The 27589-nt window shown below is 40.5% G+C and overlaps 1 protein-coding gene across 2 annotated transcripts in view; it reads left to right on the top strand.

Annotated features, from left to right (window-relative positions):
- LOC122815929 (mitogen-activated protein kinase 11-like) overlaps window positions 1–27589 on the top strand; it is an 836549-nt gene that overhangs the window by 652436 nt on the left and 156524 nt on the right. For both annotated transcript variants that reach the window (XM_044088796.1, XM_044088795.1), the window contains exon 10: window positions 20259–20337. In XM_044088796.1, the coding sequence (XP_043944731.1) occupies window positions 20259–20337 (79 nt within the window). The remainder of the gene's footprint in view (window positions 1–20258; window positions 20338–27589) is intronic.

Here is a 27589-nt window from a genome sequence, read left to right as displayed (position 1 = left end):
TAATCCAGTGGTGTGCAGCAGTCAGTGTGTATCTCATCCCATTTTGTGTAACATGTCAATGTACCTCACAGTAACACAATGTACAGTAGGGACGGTATCTACATTTCAGCAGTGAAGTATGTCATTACAAGTGAGAATAATAGTGATGTTACATGTCCTGTGTACACACATACATTTGTTGCACAACCTGCAAAGCACAGTGCCATCTGTTCCAAACAGTGGATTTTAAAAAGTCTAAATGTTCTATTTCACTTTGGTAAAGTCTGTGTTCTCCTGTGGCACTTGTGACTAATACAGTGTTCGCTGGATTGTGTACACTGTAAACATCCCAAGTGTGTGTGTGTGTGCGTGCGTGTGTGTGTGTGTGTGTGTGTGTGTGTGTGTGTGTGTGTGTGTGTCTGTGTGTGTGTGTGTGTGTATGTATGTGTACAGTCTGTGTGCGCACGCGTGTGTGTGTATGTGTCTGTGTGTGTGTGTTTGTGTGTGTGTGTGTGTGTGTGTGTGTGTGTGTGTGTGTGTGTGTGTGTGTGTGTGTGTGTGTGTGTGTGTCTGTGTGTGTGTGTGTGTGTCTGTGATTGTGCGCAACACTTTGTGTTATACCCACTTCACACATCCACTGTTATTCTGATGGACAGAAAAGAACAGACTCACTATGAACTACTGAACTGCCAACTGGCTCACAGCAAGAAATCAATATATGGGGAAGTTACTGCCACAAAGAGTGCAGTCATGGGTGGAGTCCCCAGGGATCTGTGCTGGAACCTCTCCTGTTTGGCATGTACTTTCTGAAGTAAAACCAAGTACCAAAAGGGTCTGGTTGACTAAGTTTGCAGATGACTGCAAGCTAGGAGCAGACATTGATTCTCCAAATGACTAAGCCATCCTGTGGGAAGGTTTGTCCCAAATAAATAACTGGTGCCAAAGGCATGGACTGAAATTAAATGCCAAAAAATGCAATTTTTGTATCCTTTGGGAAGTTGTCAATCCCAGAGAACTACCACATTAACAATACACCTCTAAGAGATGACCCAGTTGTTCTGGATTTGAGAACTTATGTGCACAGTGACTTACCGTTTGCCCAGCACATGGCTGTTGTTGTAAGAAATTCCTTCTATGTCCAGACACATGTAACAACAGGAACATCCACAGAGATACCTTACTAAAAGGATACAAAGCCTAAACAACATTTCCTACGTGGACCAACTGAAAGCCTTATCACTATATTTGGTATCCTGCAGACCGATAAGAGGTGACCTGTGTCTGGCATACAAGGCATCCCCTGACCCAGTACTAATGGAGTTACTGCACATCAGCAATGCTCAGTCTAGGTATCTAAACCTCTTCAGTAACATCAACAGAAGAGCTTGGAGGGACAGATGTATCTTGCATAGGATACTGCTCCTCTGTAACAGACTTCCCATCCATATAAAACAAAGCTCATCCCTGTCCACATTCAAGCACAATTAGATCTATGGTGGTAAACAGAAGCTTTACTCTAGGACTTCCCCCTATACTACTGATGGAGAGAGACAGCTCCTAAATGCTTTATTTCTTGCACAGATCCCCTCAAATTACCTCTGGTATGACCCACGTATTCTCATTAGGGCTAATATATAATTATTGACCATGAGATGGGTAAAGTTAGTCTCTAACCCAACGGTAAACATTCATTTTTTCACAAAAAGGGACATTATCTGGGCTTAAAACGGTTCATGGGGGCAGCTAGCCAGCATTGTCCTATGAACCTATGACCATCTCAAAGGCTTCTGCTGGAGTAAACCTTCTTAGGTCATTCAAGACTATCATGGACCTAAGGTTCTTTGTCTTTTTTGGGAAGCAAAATGAACCCAGAGTAATTATGACATTACCTGTCATCAGCTTCTGATTATTTATCCCCAAAACATATAAAACCATGAGAGGCACTAGCCAAAACAGCAGTGGGGCCAAGGTTCCTTGCACCCCATGACATTGTAGTAACTCTGCCATCTCACACACACACACACACACACACACACACACACACACACACACACACACACACACACACACACACACACACACACACACACACACACACACACACACACACACACACACACAAGGGGGAGAACACGAGGGAAATGCAACACTCATGTTCTTGCTTTCTCTTTTCTGAATCTGGCTGCCACAGCAGGATGCTGGTGATCTTGCCATTTCATTGTTCTGAATATCAACCACATATGCAATGATAAATACAGCTTCCAACCTAATCCTGCCTGGTGTGCCGGGACCTCTTGGATAGCTCTGTTATGGGTGTGGTTTAAATCATGTTTTCTTGAGTAACTATTTTAAAGGTGTGGGACATCTGGCAAGGGAAGAGACCGGGGATAACCAAGAGTGAGGAAGGGAATTGTGTAGCCTATGTCTTTAACTGTCCTTATCTGTTTGACCTGCAAAATGATCAGCTAGACATATGATGTCCAACTTCCTCAGTGTGGGACAGTCAGGCAAGGTCTAAGGTATTCTGATGTCGTCCCCTTGACAAGGACCATGATTCCCCTGGTGTTGCTGATTTTTCCTACCTCTGGTCTTGTGACCATTCTGCAAGTTACCACGTACCTTTGATTCCTTCCAGAGCTCTGGTTATTTTGACACTGTCAGTTATGACTAAACCAGAGTTGATATGGTCTGTATTATCCTTGAAAAAGTACTTGATGGAGTCTGAAGTTTCACAGCAAGAGCTGAAAGTGTCGTTTCTTCTCTTCCCATGTTCTACAGGCTTATTTTACTGTTTGATCCAAAAAGAGTTGGACTGTCAAAGGGAGTATTTGTTATGGTCACCTTTGTGTCTTCAGAAGAATGTGTCAAGTGAAGCCAGATGTGATGGCAATGCCAGCACCTGCCACTTGAACGTACTCTCATGTAACCTGGATAAAATGAATACCAGCTGAAACCGCAGTCTGTGTTTTAGCTGTCCATCTGACAACCCATGCAGTGACTTAGGTAGCTCATCTTCTAGCTTCCATGTCAGTCTTACTGCATGTGACAGATAGTTTACAGCCATCAGAGAAAAGGTAGATAATATGCAAATACACTTAATCTGTCTATGGACCTTGACACTTTTCAGGCAGCAGGTCTCTGCAGGATCAGAGCACTATTATGGGCAGCTGAAGCAATACTAAAACCAGATTTGTAAGTTTGTTTCCAACATGTCCTTGTGAGGCTAAAAGACCTTTTTGTCCTCTTTGGGACAGATGCCACAACATCAGAGCATACCAGTGTGTTTTTCAGAAAGATCACTGGTGTACTTTGAAAGCCTGCTGCAGTGTTTTGTAGAGGAGGCATTGAGTCTGTAGGCAGTCCTTTTCTCTGACCCATTTTATGAACTTTCTCAAACTTAGAACCATCAGGGGATGAGGAAGATGTACACCGTCTAATTTGGAAAGACGAGTTTAGATGCTTCATTGTGCACATATTTTGCCTGCTTCTGGAAGTCATAGGTATTAAGATGATGAAGAAACTGGGGTGGGCCTAAATACTGTAGAAGACCCTGCATGAGGCTTTTTTGCCCTCTTTCTTGCTGCCTGACAAGGTACAGGTCTATAGGTCCATGCAGAGAAACATCTGCTGTTGATACCAACATCGCAAGGGTAGCAGGCACTGCAGGTGACATATCAAAACCGCCTCCATCAACACTGATCATGAGCTCAGAGTTGAGGGCCAGAATTGACATCAACACACACAGCCCCATTAGCCCCAGGCCCAATGTCAAAGGCCTAAAGGCCAGTTCTATTGATGCCAACATACGTGCTTACAAAATCACCACCAAGCTCAGCCATGAAGGCCCAGGCTTCATCCATGATGCCAGAAACATTGGCACTGAGCTATTAATACAAAAAGCAATATTGGCATCAGAGGTGTCAGCATCAAATGCTATGTCATCAAAACTGAAACTTCAGTCATCATCAGCAAGCCTACCAAAGGACATGTTGGCTCATGGGGGGTTGATGTCATCATCAGCAAGCCTACCAAAGGACATGTTGGCTCATGGGGGGTTGATGTCATCATCAGCAAGCCTACCAAAGGACATGTTGGCTCATGGGGGGGGTTGATGTCATCATCTGCAAGCCTACCAAAGGGCATGTTGGCTCATGGGGGGTTGATGTCATCATCTGCAAGCCTACCAAAGGACATGTTGGCTCATGGGGGGTTGATGTCATCATCTGCAAGCCTACCAAAGGGCATGTTGGCTCATGGGGGGTTGATTGTGCTCTTCTGGGGACTAGAGCCAAAATGGGGCACTGAGAAGAACTGCTGAAAAGCACCTCCTTCCATTGAAAAAGCCATGGGGCACAGGCAGCAGACATCTTTTGCAGGACTCTAATGAAGGCCTCCACAAACTTCTCAAAGTTTGTTTCTGGTGGAAGGACAGAGATGGCAATCCTGAGCCCATGTGTTGAGGTACCTCTTGGTCAGTGAAGTCAGTCAAATTCTTACTCCTGTTTATTTCATCTAACACACCAGAAGCAATTTTAACAAGCAGTTTTAAAATACTTTTTTTTATTTATTTTATTTATTTTATTTTATTTAAATTTGTTGACCGGGAGTGTCCGACTGGACGTGGGTCCATTTTCAGCGGAGGCGCGGGGAGAAAAGCTCCACAGTAAAATAAACAGACAGTAGCTACATTGGATTACGTAGCGATTAACAATTTAACACAGAAATTACTTACAACATATTTACAGATGAAGAACATAGTACATCAGTAGACAACTAGAATCTTTATCTGTGAAGTACATAACAGGCATTAACAAATGTAACAATGAGAAGTTCCTGCTGTATAATAAGTACTAGGCTTATGAGCATCTGAGCTTGCTATCATCAAGGTAGTTAGTGGAGGTGAAAGAAAGGTAGTAGTTGGATGGGGTGGATGATATTAGAGTGGGAGTTGCAAGGGCATAGCCAGCATGTTTTTAGGTGCGCTTTTAATAAAGTTTTGAAGTTGGTGCATGATGGTACGGAGGTTATTGTGGGTGGGAGTGAGTTCCATAATTTGGCTATGGCGCAAGAGAATAGTGCTTCACCAGCAGAATTATTGGCTTTAGTGATCTGCAAGTGATTTTTGTTGCTGGATCTTAGTGGTCTGGTGGTGCGATAGGGTTGGAGTAGATTCTGGAGGGATGGGACATTTAGTGGATGGTTTACTAGTTTGTGGGTGAGTGAGAGCTGATACTACTGAAGGAGGTGAGGGAGTTCAAGTCAGCCCAGTTCAGCAAGTGAGAGACAGTGGTGACTACGGTAGGATGCCCCTGTGGCGAATTTTGCGATTTTGTTGTAGCAGGTCTCTAGCTTGTTTAGATCACATTGTCTTAGGTTGGTATATACTGGAGAGGCATAAAATAGGGTGGAGATAAGGTGGGAATTTGCTATTGAAATCTTTGCTGCTTTGGTGAGAAATTGTTTATTTCTGTATAATGCTCCTAGTTTTTTGTGGACTTTTTTTATGGTCATGGATATATGAATGTCAAACTTTAGTTTATTGTCTATTTCCACTCCTAGCAATTTGGTGTGTTCAGTTGGGTATATAGTGGTGTTGTCTTTCGCTGTGATGTTAAAGTGAGAGTTGGTTTGAGTATGTTTGGTGGGTTGGAAGATGAGTAGTTTAGTTTTGTTTGGGTTGAGTATTAATTGGGCATCGGATAACCATGTTTCAACAGAGGAAATGGCTTCCTGTGTGACTTTTTGCAGTTTGGGTAGGGACTGGGCTGAGCAGATGATGGTAGAGTCATCTGCGTATTGGATGAGTGTGCCATGTTTGGTGGCAGAGGCTAGATTATTGGTGTAAACAGAGAAAAGTAGGGGTCCAAGGATGGATCCTTGGGGAACCCCTATGGAGACAGGTAGTTGGGGAGATATGTCATTCTGCCATACAACGGATTGTTGGCGGTCAGACAAGTAACTCTGAAACCAGTTGGTGACTGATTGTGAGAAGGATAGGTTATTGAGGACAGAGATAAGTTGTTTGTGTAGGACCATGTCAAATGCTTTAGATAGGTCTAGGAAAGTAGCAGAGGAGAGATAGCCATTGTTTTTATGCTGAAGGATAGTGTTTGTAAAGGAGAGTAAGGCAGTGTTGGTGCTATGGTTTGGTCGGAAACCATGCTGAGTACTGGAAAGGAGGTTGTTAGTAAGGAGGTAGTGTGAGACCTGAGAGTGTATGCATCTCTCTAGTATTCTGGAGAGTGGAGAGAGAATAGCTATGGGGCGGTAATTGGTTAGTTCTGCAGAGGGTCCGCCTTTGTGGAGGGGAATTATATGTGAGACTTTCCACAATGTGGGAACGTAACTTTCTGACAGAGATCGGTTAATCAAGATGGATACTGGGTAGGTCAGAGCATCAGCTGCGATTTGTAGGTATTCACTTGGGAGGTTGTCTGCTGCTAATTTGATGGGTTTAAGTTTAGTTAAGAGTTTTTTTATGTTGGAGGTAGGTAGAGGAGAAAAAGAGAAGGCAGTGGGGAGATTACTAGTTGAAGGTGTGGGTTGGAGGGAGGGTTGTGTTGTTTAGCTAGTGATAGTATGGTTTGGGTGAAGTGTGTGTTGAATGAGGTAGCAATATTTTCTGAGGAGTGAGGGATGTTAGGAGGAGAGGTACTGACTTTACCTGGGTAGAGGATGGAGTTTATGGAGGACCAGAATTGTTTGGGGCTGTGTTGTGAGGAGTCTAGGGCAGACTGGTAGTATTGGAATTTGTCCCGTTTTATTAGCTTTTTGACTCTATTGCGTAGTTCTAGGAATTTCTGTCTAGCTGCGGGGTTTTGGTTTTGCCAGTGCTCCCAGGCTTTATCCCTGTTTTCATTTCTGACTTAGTGGTTTTCTGTAGCCATGGGGAGGGTTGTGCTTTGGTTCTGGAAAATCTTATGGGGGCATGGTAATTAAGGATGCTCAGGAAGGTAGTATTAAAAGATTCAACTGCGTCATCTAGACTGAGGTACTTTAGAGCATGCCAATTACATTCTTTGAGGGATGAGATGAATGTGAGTGGGTTAAAGTTTATTTTTTTATGTATTTGACGATAGATGACAGGTTTAGCTTGACAACTTTAACAGAATGACCAAAATGTGCATTACTATGCAGACCTGAAGAAGTCTGTTTATGTTTATCAACCTTACTTTTTTGTTTCTTCTTGAGTTTGGGAGAATCTCCTTCAGCAATCCTCAGTTCAGTCTTTGAGGTTGAAGGAGCTGACTCTGTTTCAGATAGAAAAGCTCCTTCTGTGTGTGTGTGGTGGTGGTGGGAGTGCTGTTACAAGCCCCATTTTTCTTTAGGTGATTTTTGCTCTCTGTGTGACAACTATTAGCCCCCTTGTGTCAGTCTTTAGTCTGTTTGTTCTCCTGCCATTCATGGAGGCAAGAAAAGGAGGCGTTTGTACCCTCACGCTCCCAACAACGTAAGTAATGAGGGTCTTTTACTATTGAGTAAGACTGTAACCCCCATTCCTAGTGGTTGACTTGGGCACCGTCATCACCATGAGGGCCTACAGTGCTGTCCCACTGCACGTGGATATTCCCACACACATGTTAATTAGGGCTGTCATCACCAGTTTGGTAACCTAAGGTCAAGTCCTTGATTAACAGCTGTGATGTCATCATATGTGACCCTGAACTTGCATGTAGTAATCAGTCAACCTGGCCAATGCTTACCCCCTCCCACCACCTCCCAAGATAGGCAATGTTCCACTCAGCTTTGCCCCATGCCTATTAAAGTGCTGAGCTGCTATATGAACTCAAGTCGTCTCGGTTGTTGTCAGGTTTTTATATCTCCTTTCAGAGTGCCAAACTGCACACACCCCTTTCTCTTCTTCAAACAATTTAACTTAATCCTTCTTTGTCCTGCAGAATTAGGAGTGAACCCCTTTCAAATCGTACAAATAATATCAACGTGTTCCTGTCCCAAAAAATGCAGAGAAGAGGGTTGCCTTGAAGTGGAGTGCTAGGTTCATACTTGCATTTATTAAACACTTTACTGTCCGTGATAGTAGCTCAGTACAGCAGTAACCTCTAACCAGAGAAAATAGCTGCAGACAGTCTATGAAAGAGCAGAAATTAGTATTAAGACAGGCAAGTAGTTTTGTAGAGTGCCAGTATAGTTCGAAAGCAGAAAAGAGTAATGTGAGTTAATGCCTTTGGGTTTAGGGATGAGATTGTTAAAATAGAGAAAATTGACAGCAAAATTAGTTGTCTGACCAGGCGTATCAGTCAGAAATAAAGATAACACAAGTGGAATACGAGTTGGACAAGCGAGTGAACTTTAGAGATAAAAAATAGCCATTTTCAGATGCAACTTGCAATCTTATAGAATTCATCAAAAGTTACTTGAGTCTGATCTCATGAGGTCCAGGATCTTTTATTGGAAGCAACTGGAGGTTTCTGGTAGTGCTGTAGGTTATGGGGGTTTAGGAGGCAGAGCTTGTACCCTACAAAAATTCTGCAATCTGAGAAATGCTTTTACTAAACGACAATAGTTCTTCCTATCTTGTAGGTGGAGCTGAATTATGATCTCCTTTTTTTGAAAGGGAGAGCCTGGCAGAATTTCTTCACATTATGGCAGCTGACCATTTGCCACATGTTCAGGAGATCAGCTACAGTAATTTCAGTTAACTGCCTTTTTTCTGTGTGATAAGTCAGCTTTAACTGATCAGCTCCTGGCTGCTTGCTGAGCACAATGTGACAGCCAGGTACTCATGTGCCTGGCAAACTGCATGGGTCTGAGTAAGGTGTCGGAGCTCTGTGGAGGGAGTGGGTCAGCCACGTGAGCACACAGCAAGTTTGAGCAATTTAAGTGCAATAGCAATGGGGTGAGAGTACAGCTGTCACTGAACACATGACCAAGTTAAGCAAGGTAATTGTGTCAGGTACTGGGAGAGAGTGGGACTTTATCGGGGGGAATTTTGGGTTATGAATAGGGAGTAGGGTTTATCTCTAGGGTTTGGCGCAAGAGGGAAATTTAGGGCTAGGGTCAGGTAGCAGTGTTTGGTATTAGGGCTGGGGAGTGAATGTGAGTTTTAGGGTTTGAGCCTGAGAGTGGAATTGGTGTTAGTGTTAGGGAACAGCAAGGAGATTTAGGTTTAGGGAGTGACAAAGAGTTTTAGGTTTATAGAGTGACTAGTAGTTTTTGGTTAAGGGAACAGAGTTTGTCGTTAGGGTTAGGGAGTGTTGAAAAAGGCAGACTCAGCAAACAAACCAGCAAAAAACACAATCCACAGCGCCATGGAGAATGAGATGTCCAGCCAAGAAGTTTTTTTGTAAAACAAGCTTTAATCCTTAAAAGTATAAGCACTTTCATTTTTGTACACCAAAAACTTCTTCAGATACATTTAAAAATCCAAATAAAACTGTTTAAATCTCCCTCCATGAAGTTAGAAACACACCCACAATCCATTCCATCAGCCAGAAAGCTAAAGTCAGAAATTTAAAAGCATATACACACAATAACAAAGGAAATATATGCAAATACAAATAGTATTTGTTGCACTTGTTCTTAAAAAATAAAAAAAAGTATTATAGTTAAATAGATTAGTAAAAAATATTGCAGTAATTCCATTAATAACATTCCAAAGATTTAAGTTTTAAAACTGGAACTATACTAATCATGTCATTCAAGCGCGGGTGCCTGTAGGCTTCTAGCCTGCTCTGCCAAATAAGCTCCCGCTGCTCCATGAAAGTTGACCACGGACCACCCGTCGGACACTTCTCTACCTTTTGTATGACACTAAAGTTGAAATCATATGTTTCATTCATCATAAGGTGCCTGTAAAGGGCATTGGTAATTTTTTTCTTTCGGATTTCATAAACATGCTCATAAATGTGGTTGTGCAACTTCCGCTCAGTTTTTTTCCTATATAATAAGCCTCACAGCGTTGACATCTAGCTCCTTAAATAATTCCTGTTGCCTGACAGTTGTATCTCCCTTTTACAGAAAAACCTTAATTCCTCAGGTTAATCCTGTCCCCCTCCAGGATGTATTTACATGTACTGCACATTTCGCATTTAGCCATTTTGCCCCTAAGTGGCACCTGTGTTTTTTTTCTTTTCCAACATTTCTTTAAAGTTGTAACCCCTTCTATAAATAACAATAGGGTGAGTCCCCATGATTTGCCTAAGTTCATGATTTTCCCTGAAAATATTCCAATTCTTGTTTAAAATCCAGTTAACCTTATTACTTTTCATGTTGTATGTGGTTACCATAGCTGCTGTATATATATTTTCATTATGTAACCCTGTTACCACCCTATTATCACCCTGTCTGTTTTCCATTGTTCGGATAGGTTAGTAAATCCCTATTTCTCTTTTGGACACCACTTCCTCTTTAATTTTCTGGAACATTTCTGGTGGGTACACCCTTCCACTGAACATCCTGACCAACAGTTCCAATTCTTTACTAAAACCAATTTCTGTTGTACTCATTCTCACTGCCCTCACCATCTTTCCTTTCACCACTACGTTTTTGTTTAAATGGGTGAAAGCTGGTGTAATATAATAGTGTGTTAGAGTAAGTGGGCTTACAATAAACATTAGCCATGTAACCCGCCTACTCAAAGTTCTTTTCAATCATCACATCCAAATAGGGCATTCTATCCTTGCTGCTAGTATGAGTAAATTGCAAAAAATCTGTACTACCATTAATGTACTGCAAGAATTGTTCCAGGTGTTCCTCATCTTCCTTCCATGTAATAAACAAGTCATAGAGGTAATGCAGGTATATCCTAATACCATCCCTATATTCCTGCCAGAAAATTATGTGGTTCTCCCATTGTAACATAACCACATTTGCCAAGAAAGAACCCACTGGTGACCCCATGGCCACACCCTCTTTTTGCCTGTACGTCTTTCCTTCGAAGTAAATAAAATTGTTACACAAAATGATTTCTAACATTTCCAGGCATGCATTTATTTCATCCTGAATTATCCCCTTCCTACTAAGATACTCCTGTACTGAGTCCAAGGCTACCCCGTGCAGTATCACTGTGTACAAGTTACGTACATTAATTGTGACTAGTAAATCATTTACTGCAAATTCTGCATTGTTTAATTTAGCCAAGAAATCCTACGAGTCTCGGCATAAATGTTGTTCATCTTCTAATAAAAATGTATATTTCTTGTCAATAAAATGTGCTAATGGTATGGTAATGGAGAACCTCCCATCTACAATAGGTCTTAATGGTGGATTGTTAATGGATTTGTGCACCTTAGGTTCCCCGAACATAGTGGGTGTTCGGGGGGGGGGGCACAATTGAGAGGTATTTAAATTCTTTCATACTAATACACTGTTCAATAAACATATCCCTGAGTTGCGTTCTATTAGTGTGTATGCTTTTGGTTGGCTCTTGGTTGGGTGTCTCATTCTCCATGGTGCTGTGGATTGTGTTTTTTGAGGGTTAGGGAGTGACTACCAGTTTTTGGGATAGGGTTAAGAGTGGGATTTGAGTTTAGGGTTAGGAACCAGATGAGAGTTTTAGGTTTAGAGTTGGGGTACTGGGTGTGATATGTATGTGATTATTAGGACCAAGCTAGTGGAAGGGGTAGGGATAGGGTTAGAGTTAGGGTACTGGGTGTGCTATGTATCTGGTTAACAGGATTAAGCTAATGGAAGAGTTAGGGTTAGTGTACTGGGTTAGGGTAGGTTACTGGGTGTGCTATGTATGTAGTTAACAGGACCAAGCTAGTGGAAGGGTTAGGGTTAGGGCACTGGGTTAGGGTTGGTCTTAGGGTTAGGGTTAGAGTTAAGGTACTGGGTGTGCTATGTATCTGGATAATAGGATTAATCTAATGGAAGGGTTAGGGTTAGTGTACTGGGTTAGGGTTACGGTACTGGTTGTGCTATGTATGTGGTTAATAGGACCAAGCTAGTGGAAGGATGGGCACTTTCTATTTCAAGCAACTGGCAATGAGCAGGTCAGTTGCAAGCTAATGACACGTGCGTACTTTTAGGACGCTATAAAGTGACAATTTCTTATTTTTCAGTTAAACATGTCACTACTTTTTGGTATCCTTTTTCAGTTGTAATTTTCATACCCTCAGTATGTTTTCGGTTTGTGCTGCTATTCCTGTAGGGTTCTCACAGCTTATTGTAATATAAGCACAGTGACAGTTACAAATGTGAGAACACATTTTTTCTAATAAGTGTCAGCAACTGATGCCTGTCACTGTTAACATCATGCTCATAATAAAATTTAATAATGACTCCGTACATTTTGACAATTTTGAATCTAGCTTTATAGAGTATAGATTTGATCACTTTCTAAAAAAAGCAGTATGAATGTAAATGCCTGTCTAGAGGGCATGTCGCTTAACTCAGCACCCAAACCCACTCTGAACTGCCTGCAAACCTATCTAGTAGGCAATAAATAATACTAAACTGTGCTGTTGCAGCTCCATAGGATCGAATCCCTCACATACTCAATTGTATGTTTACTAATCTACAGATGATATCCTTCCTACCAGGGCATACTCTGTATTCAGTCCTGTTCCCTAACTTTCTCTACCCCCCGCCTTTTGTAAATATGTACATATATCTTACTTTTGAGTATTCCATGTTTGTTTGACTGTATATGGTACCCTATATGTAAGTGCACAGTTGCTTGCATTCACCTGTTATATATGTTAACCATCATGTCAAAGTACAGATGTTCATCGTGTTTCACTGTTGCAGTCATTACAATTGGGTTATCCTGCTGGCAGGCTACCCGCAGTCAGCCTGAATTCCAAAGTCTTGGTCCGACGTCGGTTGCTGTCACCTCCTCCCTGACGTCAGTGCGCCAGGGGTATAAAAGATGCAGCTGACGCCATTTTCTTCAGTCTTTCTTGCCGTGCAGTGCCCGAAGCAAAAGCAGTTTGCAAGTGCCGGTCGGCTGACTCCTGAGATTTTCGTGTTCGAATTTCAGATCCGAAGTCTTCATTTAAAGCTAAGTACCCCATTGGGGAAACTTTTTTCTTGTTCCAGACCGATGTCAGAAAAAGTTAATAATTGTATTTCTTGTGGGAAGCAAATACCTCATAAGGACTTCCATTCTTATTGTATTCCTTGCCTAGGCCCTGATCACGACATTGCTAATTGTCGGTTTTGTGCTAGATTTAACCAACGCACTATTAAGCGTCAGTTCGATTTTGCATTTCACTATTTTGGCTGAAGATTTAATTACATGATGTCGGATAGCCATCCGACTACCGCAATTCACAAGAAACACAAGGAAAAAGAAAAGGACAGGCATCCGAGGTCCAAAACTGATGACGAGGCTTCTTCTAAGCCAGTCGCCGGTTCGCCGGTTCTCAGTGAGGCACTTTTGCAGCCCCTGACACCCGCTACCTCAGAGCCACAGGCTGCTTCCGACTCCCACGTGGAGCCGACTACGCTACTGGAACTCAAGGTATTGGACCCTCGGAAACTATTCCCTCAGATGGGTCCGGAGCCGCTGAGCAGGCATCGACTTCTGAGGGTGTTTTCAGGCCTACACAGTTATATGTGAAAATGACTTCAGCTTCAAAGGCAAAGACTAAAGCACCTCTAAAGACAACGAAACAAGTACAGCAATCCCATGGACAGGCCTCCATGCCTAAAAAACAAATACTTAAAATGGCCGAAGACCTAATTACTTTGATTAGGGGTTCCCATCCCCCTCCTGATAAGAGGCCTAGGCAAGAGACAGAATATGAATCTTCAGATCAGGTCTCCATTTCCTCTGATTCCTCTTCTGAACAGGAATACTCTCTTCCTCCTTATGAGGATTCTGATGCTGAAGAATCTATCCCTTCAGCCTCTCCTCCTGAGGATTATTCTTTTGGGGAGACCCTGCATACCATGAGGGAGCACTTCCACTGGGAGAGCCAGGATTATTCAGAATCTAAGAAAAGGCTCAGAGATTTCCATTTACTACCTCAGCACAGACCTCTTGCTATTCCTCCTGTTTTAGACATTGTAGATTATGTATTTTCAGAGTCCGGTCTAACTCCTGACTCTTTACCTCCAGCTCCTGTTAAGCCAGACAGATACTACAGGGCTCCTGATTCACATACATTTCTTTATAATAACCCTGCTGCTGACCCAGAAACTATCTCTCAGGGTCCCAAAGAGGTCAAGGCTTCCACTGCAAAAAACCCTATCCCCTCAGATAGAGATTCAAGGGCACTGAACAGATGGGGAAAAAGATTTACACTTCTGCTACCTTGGCTGTAAGGGCTTTAAATTGTCAGTTTCGTATGCTTAAATATCAGCAATATTTAATGTCACTGCTTCAACAGAAAATGTTGACAAATTATGAATGTGCAGAAAACAAAGAAATGCAGGATTTATTGCATGCAGCTGAACAAGTGGGAAAGCATATTTTGCAATGTAGTTCTGATTCTCTGGAGGCCTCCTGCAGAGCAGCAGTTACGGGTTCTGTCATTAGGAGGCATGCTTGGTTAAAGGAACAGAATCTGCCTGATCATGTTAAAGCAAAATTATTAGATGCTGCATTACAGCATAATACCTTGTTTGGTGTTAAAGCAGAAGAGGTGTTGAAGAAAATGGAGGACAAAGCTAAATCTATGCAGGCAGTCAAGGATTTCTTACAGGTACAGCCTCCAAGATTTAGCAGACACTGGCCTACAAAGAATTGGTCCTTTCCAGTGTCAGACAGGCCACAAAGAGGCAGATACAGACGCTCCAGAGGCAGATCCCAGCCCCAAGGCTCATACAGGTCTAAACAATGGGGTGCTTCTTCCTCCAAAAGTGGAGAAGATAAATCACAGTCATACAGGAAACAGTCCCAATGACTTCCCCCTACCAGCACCAAGCACTTATCTTCTAGCAGCACCTTTAGGGGGAAAACTAGCACTTTTTTCACAAAATTGGCGCATGATCACTCAGGACAAATGGGTCTTGGATATAGTGTCACAAGGCTACAGGTTCCACTTTCACACCCTGCCAAGGGCAAACAGTATGCCATACCTGCCACACAATCAATGGGCAGAGGCACAAAAGCAAGTGTCATCCCTCATGGACATGAGGGCCATTCAGCGAGTACCACAGCAAGAGCAGGGACAAGGATTTTACTCAAGGCTATTCTTGGTACCCAGAAAGGACAACGCCTGGAGACCAATACTGGACCTGTCTATTCTAAACACTTTCCTGGAAGTTCCAAAATTCAAAATGTTGACTCTGCAGCAGCTTCTGCCCATGCTGGGCAAGAAGGCTTGGCTGGTGACTTTGGACCTAAAAGAGGCATACCTGCATGTCCCAATCAGTCTTGCAGAAGGTACCTCAGATTCATAGCTGGCTCAATGCACTACCAATTCTCTGCACTGCCCTTTGGCTTATCTACTGCGCCCAGGGTCTTCACAAAATGCCTGACACCAGTAATTGCATTTTGCAGACAAAGAAGAATACAAATATATCCTTACTTGGATGACTGCCTTATTCAAGCAGAGAACAAGGACATTCTACTACAGCATCTGACGTTTGTAAAAAGATTACTAATTTGCCTAGGATACACAATAAACGAAAAGTGATAATATTCCTGGGTGCAAGCTTAAATACAACTGCCCAGATGGCTTATCTCATGCCAGACAAACAAAGGCAACTGACAACTTATTTCAAAATGTTGGCAACAAAGACCCAGTTATCTGCAAGACAAATTCTGCAGGCTTTGGGCTTCATGGCATCCTGCATTCTGCTAATTCCATATGCAAGACTGCATATGAGGAAACTACAATCGTATCTAAAAAGTGTTTGGACTCAACATTGCCACAGACTGGAAACAATAATAACCCTCATTCCCTGCCTGCAACAGGAGTTTTGATGGTGGGCAAAGGCCTGTCACCACAACAAGGGACAGCCATTCACTTTACCCACAGCCAGGCAGACATTAACAACAGATGCATCAGATTATGCTTGGGGGTCCCACATGGCAGGAAAAAGTATTCAGGGCACATGGGCTGCAAACCAAATGCATCTACATATCAATCAAAAAGAGATGCTAGCAGTTCAGAATGCCCTGACAGCCTTCAAGGATCTACTTCATCCAGGGCAACTGCTGATAAAGACGGACAATACTACAGTCATGTAGTACATAAACAAGCAGGGAGGCACACATTCCTACCCCCTCTGCAGACTAGCCATGACTTTGTGGGACACAGCACTGACTTACCAAGTACATCTACGAGCACAATTCCTGCCAGGAAAGATAAATACTCTGGCAGACGAACTAAGCAGAAACCTCATGGATCCCCACGAGTGGAAACTGGACCCACAAGTCTTCAACATGATAACAAGGAAATGGGGATGCCCGGATATAGATCTATTTGCCTCCCCTCACAACTGCCAACTACAGAGATTCTGCACAAGGACTTATCACAAGCAAGCATGGAAAGTGGATGCTGTATCATTCAGCTGGAAAACACTAACAGTATATGCCTTTCCTCTTCTGCCTCTCCTCCCCAAGGTACTCCTAAAGGTCAGACAAGAGAAGCCAAAAATGATACTGATTGCCCCAGACTGGCCCCACCTGCATTGGTACCCAATCCTAAGGAACTTGTCTCAATGTCCAGCCTGGACATTACCTCAAATTCCTCACTTACTGACCCAACAAAACAATCAGATTCTGCACAGCCAACTCAGGACCTTAAATCTGGCAGTGTGGCGGATAATGTAGCCATTCAGAACACACCTCTCTCTAAAGCGATGATGGATGTTATTTTGGAGGCCAGGAGGCCTAGTACCAGAAAATCTTATGCAGAAAAATGGAAGAGATTCTGTGCTTGGAACCAGGCACAAGGAATTGACACGTTTGTACCAAATATTCCTCAGATTTTGCAATACTTAACTGAGATGCTGGATAAAGGCCTATCCTTTTCATCAATTAAGATTCATGCCTCTGCCATTTCAGCTCATTACAATACAGAACCACCTATTTTTTCTCATCCATTACTAAGGCAGTACCTCAGAGGGGCCAAAAACATAAGACTCCCAAGGAGAGCACTAATACCTCCATGGGACCTCAATTATGACTTGGAAAAGCTCACACTGCCTCCTTTTGAGCCAGCTGATATAAAGTTCTTATCTTGGAAAACAGCTCTGCTCCTAGCAATAACTTCTACAAGATGAGTCTCAGAGTTACAGGCACTCATGGCTGTGGAACCTTTTATCATTTTCCATCCTGACAGGGTTTCTCTGAGAACAAACCCAACATTTATGCCTAAGGTAGTGTCCAGTGTGGCCCTTAACCAAACCATTCATTTGCCTACCTTTTATCCAAACCCACAGAATAAGGGTGAGAGACTTCTGCATTCTTTGGACATACACAGACAGCTACGCTTCTACTTGGACAGAACCAAAGCTTTCAGAAAGACTGAGCAACTTCTAGTGGCATATGCTGCAGGATCACAAGGAAAGGCTATCTCAAAGCAGACTATCTCAAAGTGGATAGACCACTGCATTCCTTTCTGCTATTCACAACATGGCAAATCAGTGACTAAGGGCATTAGGCCACATTCAACCAGAGCAGCAGCCACTTCAGCAGCCTTCCTCAGAGGAGTACCAACCAAAGACATCTTAGAGGCTGCAACTTGGAGTTCAGTGCACACTTTTACAAAGCACTACCACGTACCTCTCTACTCTAAATCCAGGGCAGGCTTTGCCACTGCAGTTCTGCAGGGCCTCATAGCCTCTCCTAATCCCATTTAACCCCAGCCTCCCAACCTTAGCTTTGAGATTCAACCCAATTGTAATGTCTGCAACCGTGAAACATGATGAACATAGTACAGTTGTGTACCTACCATAAATGTAGATGTTTGAGTGTATTCACTGTTGCAGTCCAGGGTACCCACCCACCATCTCCCTTTTCCTTTGCTGGGACTTATCTGTACTTCTCTATTCTATACAACCTATGTGGTGTATTTGCTTGTAGATGAAGGAAAAGATTTACTTTAGTGCATGCATGCTTATTGGCATAATTTTAGCCTACCCTTTTAGGGGCACCTGACATCTGGGGCAAGAAAAACTGAAGAAAATGGCATCGGCTGCATCTTTTATACCCCTGGTGCACTGACGTCAGGGAGGAGGCGACAGCAACTGATGCTGGACCAAGACTTTGGAATTCAGGCTGACTGCGGGTATCCTGCCAGCAGGATAACCCAATTGTAATGACTGCAACAGTGAATACACTTGAACATCTACATTTATGGTAGGTACACAACTGTACTTTTCTGTTACTGTTCATGTAACCTACGCTGAGTCCACAGTTGGTCATTTATGGTGAGTACTCTGCCCTGGTAAGCAAATATATGAATAAAAAGTAAATAAATAAGTAAAACTAATGTAGGACACGTGAACCTCTGATTATGTTTGGGAATCAGGAAGAAGGAAACCTTCTTAGGAGCATCCTGGATGTCAGAGGTGCAAAACAAGTTTTATTATGCACCTGTCAGAGCTGTTGTGCTGCAGAGTCTCATGCTAGACCATATACAGCATTCAACATGGAGCAGCATTGTGAAATGGTAACAACTTTAAAAGCTGTAATACACTATGTACTTCCCCTCCCCCATACAAGGCAGACTGAAGTGTTTAACAGCTTTTAAAGCTGTTACACTATCAAAGGTACTCAGCGTTTCTGGACACTAAGTGTTTTACAGCTTGCAAAGCAGTGAAATAGTTAATGTTGATATACTTCTTTCCTCTGTAACTGATAGTACATCAGATCAGCTGATACTCCATATACTACAAATAATCATAACCATGTTTCTGTGATCATAGGTGCTTGTTATGTGAAATTCTTAACACTTATGTCTCAAACACATAACAAGTCACTTAAGGTCAGAAACCTAGTCATAACTCTATATCACTGCAGTGATGGACAACCTGCCCAAATGCATCAAAATAACATTGTATCAAGTATAGAAATGACTAGACTTTACAGTTTTACATGGAGTAGTGTACACCTGATCTAATCAACTGTAGTGAGGTGACAGACCAGTTAAGTGAAACTTGTTAAATTGCCCAGAAGGTATGCAGCCTTGAATCTGGCTATAGAAATTAATAAGGTAAAAGTGGGAAAAACCTTCATGGATGTGTGCTTCAGAGGTTTGTCCTTCACTTCATTCACGGCTTTCTTTTTTATGTTATTGTTTTTGTAATTTCACTTAAGTGGTCTGATACTCAGTTAATCATACTGTAACCTTTACAGGACCATTGCGTGTATTTTTTATCCAGAGCCTCATACATATGCTGTCTTCGTTTGTATAAAATGATCAAGGCTAAAATAATCCAATTCAGGTAGAGCAGTCTCTGTTGTCCAGCTTGCACCCCAGAATTTCTAAAACTGGATAGTACAAGCAAGCTATATCCACAGCAAGGATTGCAGTATCCCTCCCTTACATTATTAAAACAAGGACTCATAATCATCCGAGAATAAATAAATAAGAGCTTCTTAAACCAAATACATGTCTATTCCTCCTGAAGGGAGGGCTGCTACATGACTCACTGTGGAGATTACGTCTTTGTAATAAATGGGTCTTGGGTTGTTACCATGACACAGTACCAGCAGTGTTATCTGTGGGAGTAAGGAATGAAATCTGCAGGGTGAGACACAAGGCAGAATGTAGAGATGGCAGGCATGGACACATTGTAATCTTTTTGACAATGTATGCAACAGTCGAATGCCTGAACACAGTCAATAGCAACTTCTGTAGCAATGAGCAGGGATTTGCTTGAATGATCAGATATGATGTATTCTGGGATCATGTGCAGAGCCTTTCTATGTCTCATAAAAGTTATTTTAAGGAATAACATTTAACTGGAGACCATGGATATGGGAACAGCATGGGTTAGTGAAGAACATCTACCTCAGATGGTATCTTGTTTCAGAATTCTGTGGGTATTCTTTTTACTGAGTGAAAATGACATTTCCTGTTTCATTGTTTCACCAACTTTGGCTGAGAAGCCATGGGTCACATGGGTGGGACAGGAAATGAACCTCCAGCGGTTATAAACTTAAATTGTATCATTATATTTAAATGCTTTTTCTGAAATATTCTGCATGATATTAATTTGAATACTTAGTAAACTAGTATAAAGCTAGGTTTCCTGCAGTGAAAACTTAACCTAATCACTTCAAGATCAGACACTGGCATTGCATTTTCACTAGCAGGTTGAATCAGAAAGTGAATACAAGCTTAAATGTACTGTATATTATAAGACACTTATTTGAATTACTGCTGATTAACTATTAATTTATGTTTTCCCAGGCAAGAAAATATATTGAATCTTTACCTTACCTGCCTCAAAAAAACTTGAAAGACGTATTTCGTAATGCAAACCCTTTAGGTAAGAGCCAGTCATCTGTAAAAACCACAGTGTAAGAAAAACAAAATGATCATACTGGAAAGCAAGGCTTTGTATGCCTTATGGGTATTTAAGTCATGTTTATACTTTGCAAGCATTTATGTGAAATGTTACCATTACAGTTATATTAGCCAAGAAATGGTATTCAGGTAAACCATTTCCTGTGAGTCACTATGTGGCTACAACAAACGTTGCTGTTTTTTTTTTTTGCTTGTTTGCTTGTTTGTTTGTTTTTATCTACTTTCAGAATAGTTGACAGTAAGTACTTTAAGTCCAGATAGGTTCACAAAACTTTCAAAACTGTGTATATCTGTAGAAGGTTGTAAATTATACAATGACTCTCCATTAATATTCGAAAACGTGCATGCTGATTGGCCAGCCTAACCAGCGTACCCGTTGTAAATCCCACAATATACCAACGGAAAAAGGTCCGGTCTCCCGGACTTATTTCCGTTGGTATAGTGTTTAAATTTTATTTTTATTTCTTAAAAAATAAAAATAAAATCTTTAGTCCCGACTCCGGACATACCAAAGAGGCAGCTTGGATAAAATACTAGGGAAATTAGGTACGTTATTTAAAATTAAACACACGTACTTGATATCCCTTATATTTCTTCCATGCTGTCTCTCTCTCCTATCCCTAAACTGCCCTAAAGTTTTTTTTAATTAAAATAGAAAAAAAGAAAACAAAAATGGAATAACGGAGACTTTCTTTTCTCCATTGTTTCCATTTCATAGCATTGATGTACTGGGTATGCGTGGGAACGCAAGTCCCATACGCATGTGTAGAAGATCTACACAAGGAAGCAGTATACCACTAGCCGCAGAAGAACAGTAATGCATTGTTATACAATGACATTATTTAAGAAAAGTAAGTATTTTTTTCTTAAATAATGTCATTGTATAATAGCAGTAACTGACTCCGTGGTTGTGGTATATTGAAGTTTACCCATGGTTGGCTTTATTTAATCACTTGGACTTCGCCCTCGTGATTAAACCATGCCAACCATGGGTAAATCTTCAGTATATTTTTATTATTTATTTATTTATTTAACATTTGTTAACCGGGAAAGTCTGACTTGGAACAAAGCCAATTTTCAGCAGAGGCCCGGGGAGAAATGCTCCAGATGCATGTCTTTTTGATGTGGGAGGAAACCGGAGCACCCAGAGGGAACTAACACGAATGCAGGGAGGACATGCAGACTCCGCACAGAAGGCACTCCAGCCGAGAATTGAATCGGAAAACCGATTACTGTGGAGTGACTATGCTACCACTGCACCACTGCACCGTCCAGTGTACCATGCCACATTGTCGGTTATTGCTTAAATAAGTAACAGGATATACCAAGGCTTTTAACAAATACCTCTGTCATCACCTACCTGAAGCCAGACCAGCAGTGGTTGTCTCTATGGTAGACAACAGTACCTGGCATAGTTTATAAGTTAGTGGGGCGTAACAGTATTACATACTTTAGTGACACATTTCAGAGTTATACTACTGTGCTAACTTTTGAGAAATGATAACTGCACCACAGTTTTCATTGTATTACTGTTTCTGTTATTCTCACATGAAACTGCAGCAGAACTCATATTTGTATGCAGAAGAATAGATCCACATGTGTACCCCTCTTCATAGAAAGTATTGTTGTCTTAATTTGCCTGAAGGACTATAGGGTCCCATCCTGTATTGTACACCCCCTGTACCTTTAAAAAAGCAGTCACCTCAGGGCATCATATCAGTACAGCTGGGCAGTGAGTAGGTCAGTAATACAGCAAAATATGTTTCTAAGACAAGTGTTGTCATACTCTGAAAATTCCTATACAGCAGTAAAAGTAAACTGAGTGTAGTTACATGTAGTTCTGTGTTTCAAAGTACAACACCTTTTAAATGAAAAAAAAAACAGAATTAATATATAACTAACTGTAAGATAAAATATTATTTAGTTATTTGCCATCCTCCTCTTAGTTTCTTCACTTATAAGTATAACTTTCATTGGCAAGAAAATGTGAAATACGTATGGGGATCAAGTATGGTTGTGGATGTAATAAGCAATGTGTGTCTTTTTTTGTATTTAAATTTGTTTTTGTCTTAAACAGTTTTGTACTGAAAAATCTTACCATTCAAAATAGTGCAGTGGAGTTGTGCTGGGCCCATAACCCCAAAGTCGATGGATCAAAACCATCCTCTGCTGTGCCGAGGGTAGAAAGCTTTTAACACTAGACTTATGAATAGTGAATCCATAAATGTGATTACTTTAGCATTATTAAGTAAAAGTAACGTCCTAAAAGTGTGATTTTCTTATTGTTGTTCACTGACTTTAACAACACTCCTGTGCTACATTATTGTAGCTTAAACTGGGTTTTTGGCGCGTTCGCTGTAATGACGAATTTGTGAGAAGAGCTCCAGCTGTAAGAACAACTAGGTCTAGCGGTCATTGGTATTAGAATTTGTCTTCACACAGTACTTGTTCAGAATGTTAAATGCTTCTTACAGCTCCCATAATGTGCTCCCCAAGTGGAACAGTCCATGTTTGGACCAAGAAAACAAAATGAGGCGCAGAAGGCAGGCGAAGGTGGTAGGAACTTCCTGCAGCTGGAGCTGTTCTTATAACTCTGTCATCATGGTGAGTGCCCATAAGTGTTGTATTTCATTTCAAACTCCAGCTCAGTCAATAACTAAGACAGAGCTCCTAGCTCAGTCCTGCTGTGTTTTTCTCCTGTGGGAACATTCTTTTGGTAACAGTGACCAAAAGGAAGGTCTGCCTGGATTTAGAGGTCCCATCCAGTTTATTATTCTTAGCATAAAGTGTTTTGAAGGGTTCCCTATTATATCAGCAAATGCTTAAAATAGCGAATGCTGTTTTATCGACCGGTTTAAATCAAAACCGTAAAAAAAAAACACAAAACAGCAATTTTTTCCCAGGGAAAAAAATCACTGGGCTGTTTTCGGGACTTTGCCATTTCCTCCACTGTGGTGCAATCTTGGAGTTGGTATATTTAAGTATGGAGTGTGTGTGGGTCAGCGATTTTTGTTCGCCATTTTGCCGTTTCGCTTTTTAAGGGGCTATTATACAATGTTCGCTATTTTAAGCGTTCACTGTTATAATATAGACCCGTTTTGACACAGCTGCATAAGTATTATCCAGGCAAGAGTGTAGTTAAGCACACTGTTAGTACTGTGCTGATTTTGTAGACATCACTTAGTGAAACCATGGCTTTTTAGGCCACACTATGTCCATGGTTGTCTAAATTACTGCCTCCAATGACTGTTGCATAGATTGAAAAACTATCTATTTAATGGTTTTAGAGGGAAAGTGATACAGACATTTGTTTAGTGTTGGGGGTAATGGGTCAAATTTTTAACTGCTAAGTGGGTTGGGAGCAGGTATAACAGCACATACATGTAAAATTAAATTCTCTGGCTACACCCCTGCACCCAAGCACACATTGTGGAAGTGGACACCTCTCTTACAGAATGTGCTTTAAAACATCACTGCACCATTTCCCATATTTATCAATCTCTGAAGACAATACAATTAGAAAACCATTTCGACAGGAACTGTTTAGTAACCTTTTTGCCTTTGATCATTTCATGTAGTTCTGTGTTTCGAAGTACACAAGAAAGCAATGCTATAGATTATGTCTCATATCAGAGTTAGTTATTTTAATATAGTGCCTTAGTGGCAGACCTATATCTACTCAAACCCAGATGCCCTGAAAAGATAGCACCTGAAGCAGTCTACCCACTGCACTAACTCCCAGAATGGGTTTGCCATGTAATTCTGATCTGTATGAGAGGGGTTTAATAATGTCTTTTTTTCTCTTTTTCTTGAGGTTTGCAAAACAGCAGAGTCAGTACATATTAATAACAGAGTGGGAAAGTCAAGTCTTCCACATGGGGGCGAGATGTAGAAGGACTTGACCCCAGCAAAATAAAACTTTTTACTGATTTTTGCCCAGCTGTACAGTGTGAGGGCATTTGGAACATTCACCTTGAGAGGGATGTTCACCAGGAATAGGTTTTGAATTCCCATAGTGAATCAGTACCTGCATTGTGTGTTTACATCCATACAGTGAGGATACTCACTGTGTGTTTACATCCATACAGTGAGGATACTCACTGTGTGTTTGCATCCATACAGTGAGGATACTCACTGTGTGTTTATCCATACAGTGAGGATACTCACTGTGTGTTTATCCATACAGTGAGGATACTCACTGTGTGTTTACATCCATACAGTGAGGATACTCACTGTGTGTTTACATCCATACAGTGAGGATACTCACTGTGTGTTTACATCCATACAGTGAGGATACTCACTGTGTGTTTATCCATACAGTGAGGATACTCACTGTGTGTTTACATCCATACACTGAGGATACTCACTGTGTGTTTACATCCATACAGTGAGGATACTCACTGTGTGTTTACATCCATACACTGAGGATACTCACTGTGTGTTTACATCCATACAGTGAGGATACTCACTGTGTGTTTACATCCATACAGTGAGGATACTCACTGTGTGTTTACATCCATACAGTGAGGATACTCACTGTGTGTTTACATCCATACAGTGAGGATACTCACTGTGTGTTTACATCCATACAGTGAGGATACTCACTGTGTGTTTACATCCATACAGTGAGGATACTTTGAAAAAAGAAAAAACGGAGGCTACAAATCACGCCAGTCAAGTTAGAACCAAATTCCTTTACTAAAATTTTGTAAGCGCTTTCATGCAAAACGTTGCTTGCACTTCTTCAGACAAAATTAGAATAAAACACATGACATTTTATATAAAAATACTTGAGCCAAGCCCCAAGTTAATTGATTGTCCAAGCCCTAATTTAATTAACAATTTTAAAACAATTAATACCAAATTTGAAGCTTCAGGCTCAAGAAGCACATAAACTTCTGTTGCTTTACATTCTTAATATTATTCTACCATACCAACTACTAACAACATATGCAGCAAAGTGCAACTTGTTTTTACACACAGACAAATCACAGGGAAACACTGCAATATTTCCTGAAAGGTCTCCTGAAAAATTATATATGTATATGTATATGTGTTGTTTTTTTAAAAAATATTTTATAAAATAAATTGTGTTATAAAGTAAATTTAATACCAAAATTAACTGTAATAAGAAAAACCTTATTTATTCTATGTATATTTTCCAAAATTTATTTATATTGTTTTTAAAATAAACCCATGTTTTCCATATCCAATAAATTTTATTCTTTTATATCCAAAAGAACAAAAATAAAAATAAAATACCTAAACATTTGTATGTGTTGAAAAAAATATGTGTATATATATATATATATATATATATATATATATATATATATATATATATATATAGGCTTCTATCTGTCCAAGGCTTTAATATTAAGTAAACATTTAATGGAACACATATCATTAATGCCTGGATGAGTATATGCATTTGTTTTCAGTTGCCAAAGAAGCTCATGTTCCTGCAACTTTAAGCACCATGCCCCCCCCCCTAGGATTTTTGTCAACCTTTTCCACAACATTGAACAAAAAACTATGGGAATTATTTTCGATAATGTGCTTAGCTAAAGCGTTTGATGGGTTTTGTTTAGATATAGCATATAGATGTTCATAGATTCTGGTTTTTAATAACCTTTCTGTTTTACCAAAGTAATAAGCCGGGCATTCTTTACACTTTGCAAGGTATACCACCCCCTGGCTTTCACAATTATATTTATCATTGATGTAATATTTGATGCCTCTAATAATAAAGGTTGAACCTGTCTGTATGAAACTACAATATCTACATCTACCACACTTAAACATACCCTTATTAACTTTAAAAGTTCTAAGCGGAAGTTCTAATAAGTTTTTTGTAGAGAGAGCTTTCTTATATACTATATTCGGTTTGGAACCCAATAGGGAATGTAATTTTCTATCTTGTGTAATATATTCCCAATTGTTTTGTAAGACACATCTAATATGTGTAGCATAAGAATTGAATTGTATCAAGAAACTAATATTATAATTAGTTTCAATGTTGCTGTTATTCTCACTTTCGATGATGTTATTAACCAAAATAGTGTCTTGGTCTATGTTATCAAAAACACTATTTTTCCCTTTAAAAATTGGGCTAAACAATCCAGCCTTCCTTTTGTTATTAACTTCAACATAAACTACATTTATTAGTTTATCCGGATACCCTCTGTTGTTAAACATTTCCCAAAGCTTCCAACACTCTTCTTTGAATGCTTCATCCATGGAACACATTCGGGAAGCGCGGACAAACTGTCCTTTAACCACCTCTTTTGATGGTAGGGGTGGCAACTGGTAAAATGTAGGAATGAATTGCTATATGTAGGTTTTCTATGAATTTTTGTGGAAAAAGTATTCTCTGCTATATCTTTTTTGATATTGATATCTAGAAAGTTAATAGATTCATCTCCAATTTCATAAGTGAAATCTGAAAAGGAAGTGAAAGAATTCATTTCACTAATTAACTGTATAGCCTCATCTCGTGTGCCATTAACTATCATTAGGATATCATCTTGATAGCATGTATACCACACTATAATTTTGTTAAAAAGGTCACGAGGAAAAAGCAGTGTCCGCTCCCAATAAGCCATTACTGTATTGGCGAAACTTCCCCCAACCGGGGAACCCATCGCTACCCCTGTTTGTTGTAAATATATATCCTTTTTAAACATAAAATAGTTGTTCTCCAAAATTATTTCCAAAATGGAAATAATTAAATCCACATCATTCCCTGGACACTTTTTCAACAGTAAAAAATCACGGTCCCATTCTAGTCCTATTACATGAGGAATAACAGTATATAAGTTCTTAACATCCGCTGTCAAAAATATTAAATACCCCTGTTTGTTGTAAATATATATCCTTTTTAAACATAAAATAGTTGTTCTCCAAAATTATTTCCAAAATGGAAATAATTAAATCCACATCATTCCCTGGACACTTTTTCAACAGTAAAAAATCACGGACCCATTCTAGTCCTATTACATGAGGAATAACAGTATATAAGTTCTTAACATCCGCTGTCAAAAATATTAAATACCCCTGTTTGTTGTAAATATATATCCTTTTTAAACATAAAATAGTTGTTCTCCAAAATTATTTCCAAAATGGAAATAATTAAATCCACATCATTCCCTGGACACTTTTTCAACAGTAAAAAATCACGGACCCATTCTAGTCCTATTACATGAGGAATAACA

Source organism: Protopterus annectens, chromosome 11.part0 (assembly GCF_019279795.1).
Source record: "Protopterus annectens isolate FY-2018-M chromosome 11.part0, PAN1.0, whole genome shotgun sequence".
In the NCBI taxonomy this organism is placed as follows: domain Eukaryota; kingdom Metazoa; phylum Chordata; order Ceratodontiformes; family Protopteridae; genus Protopterus; species Protopterus annectens.
Note: the sequence above shows the minus strand (reverse complement) of the source record. Positions and strands in the feature narration are given on the sequence as shown.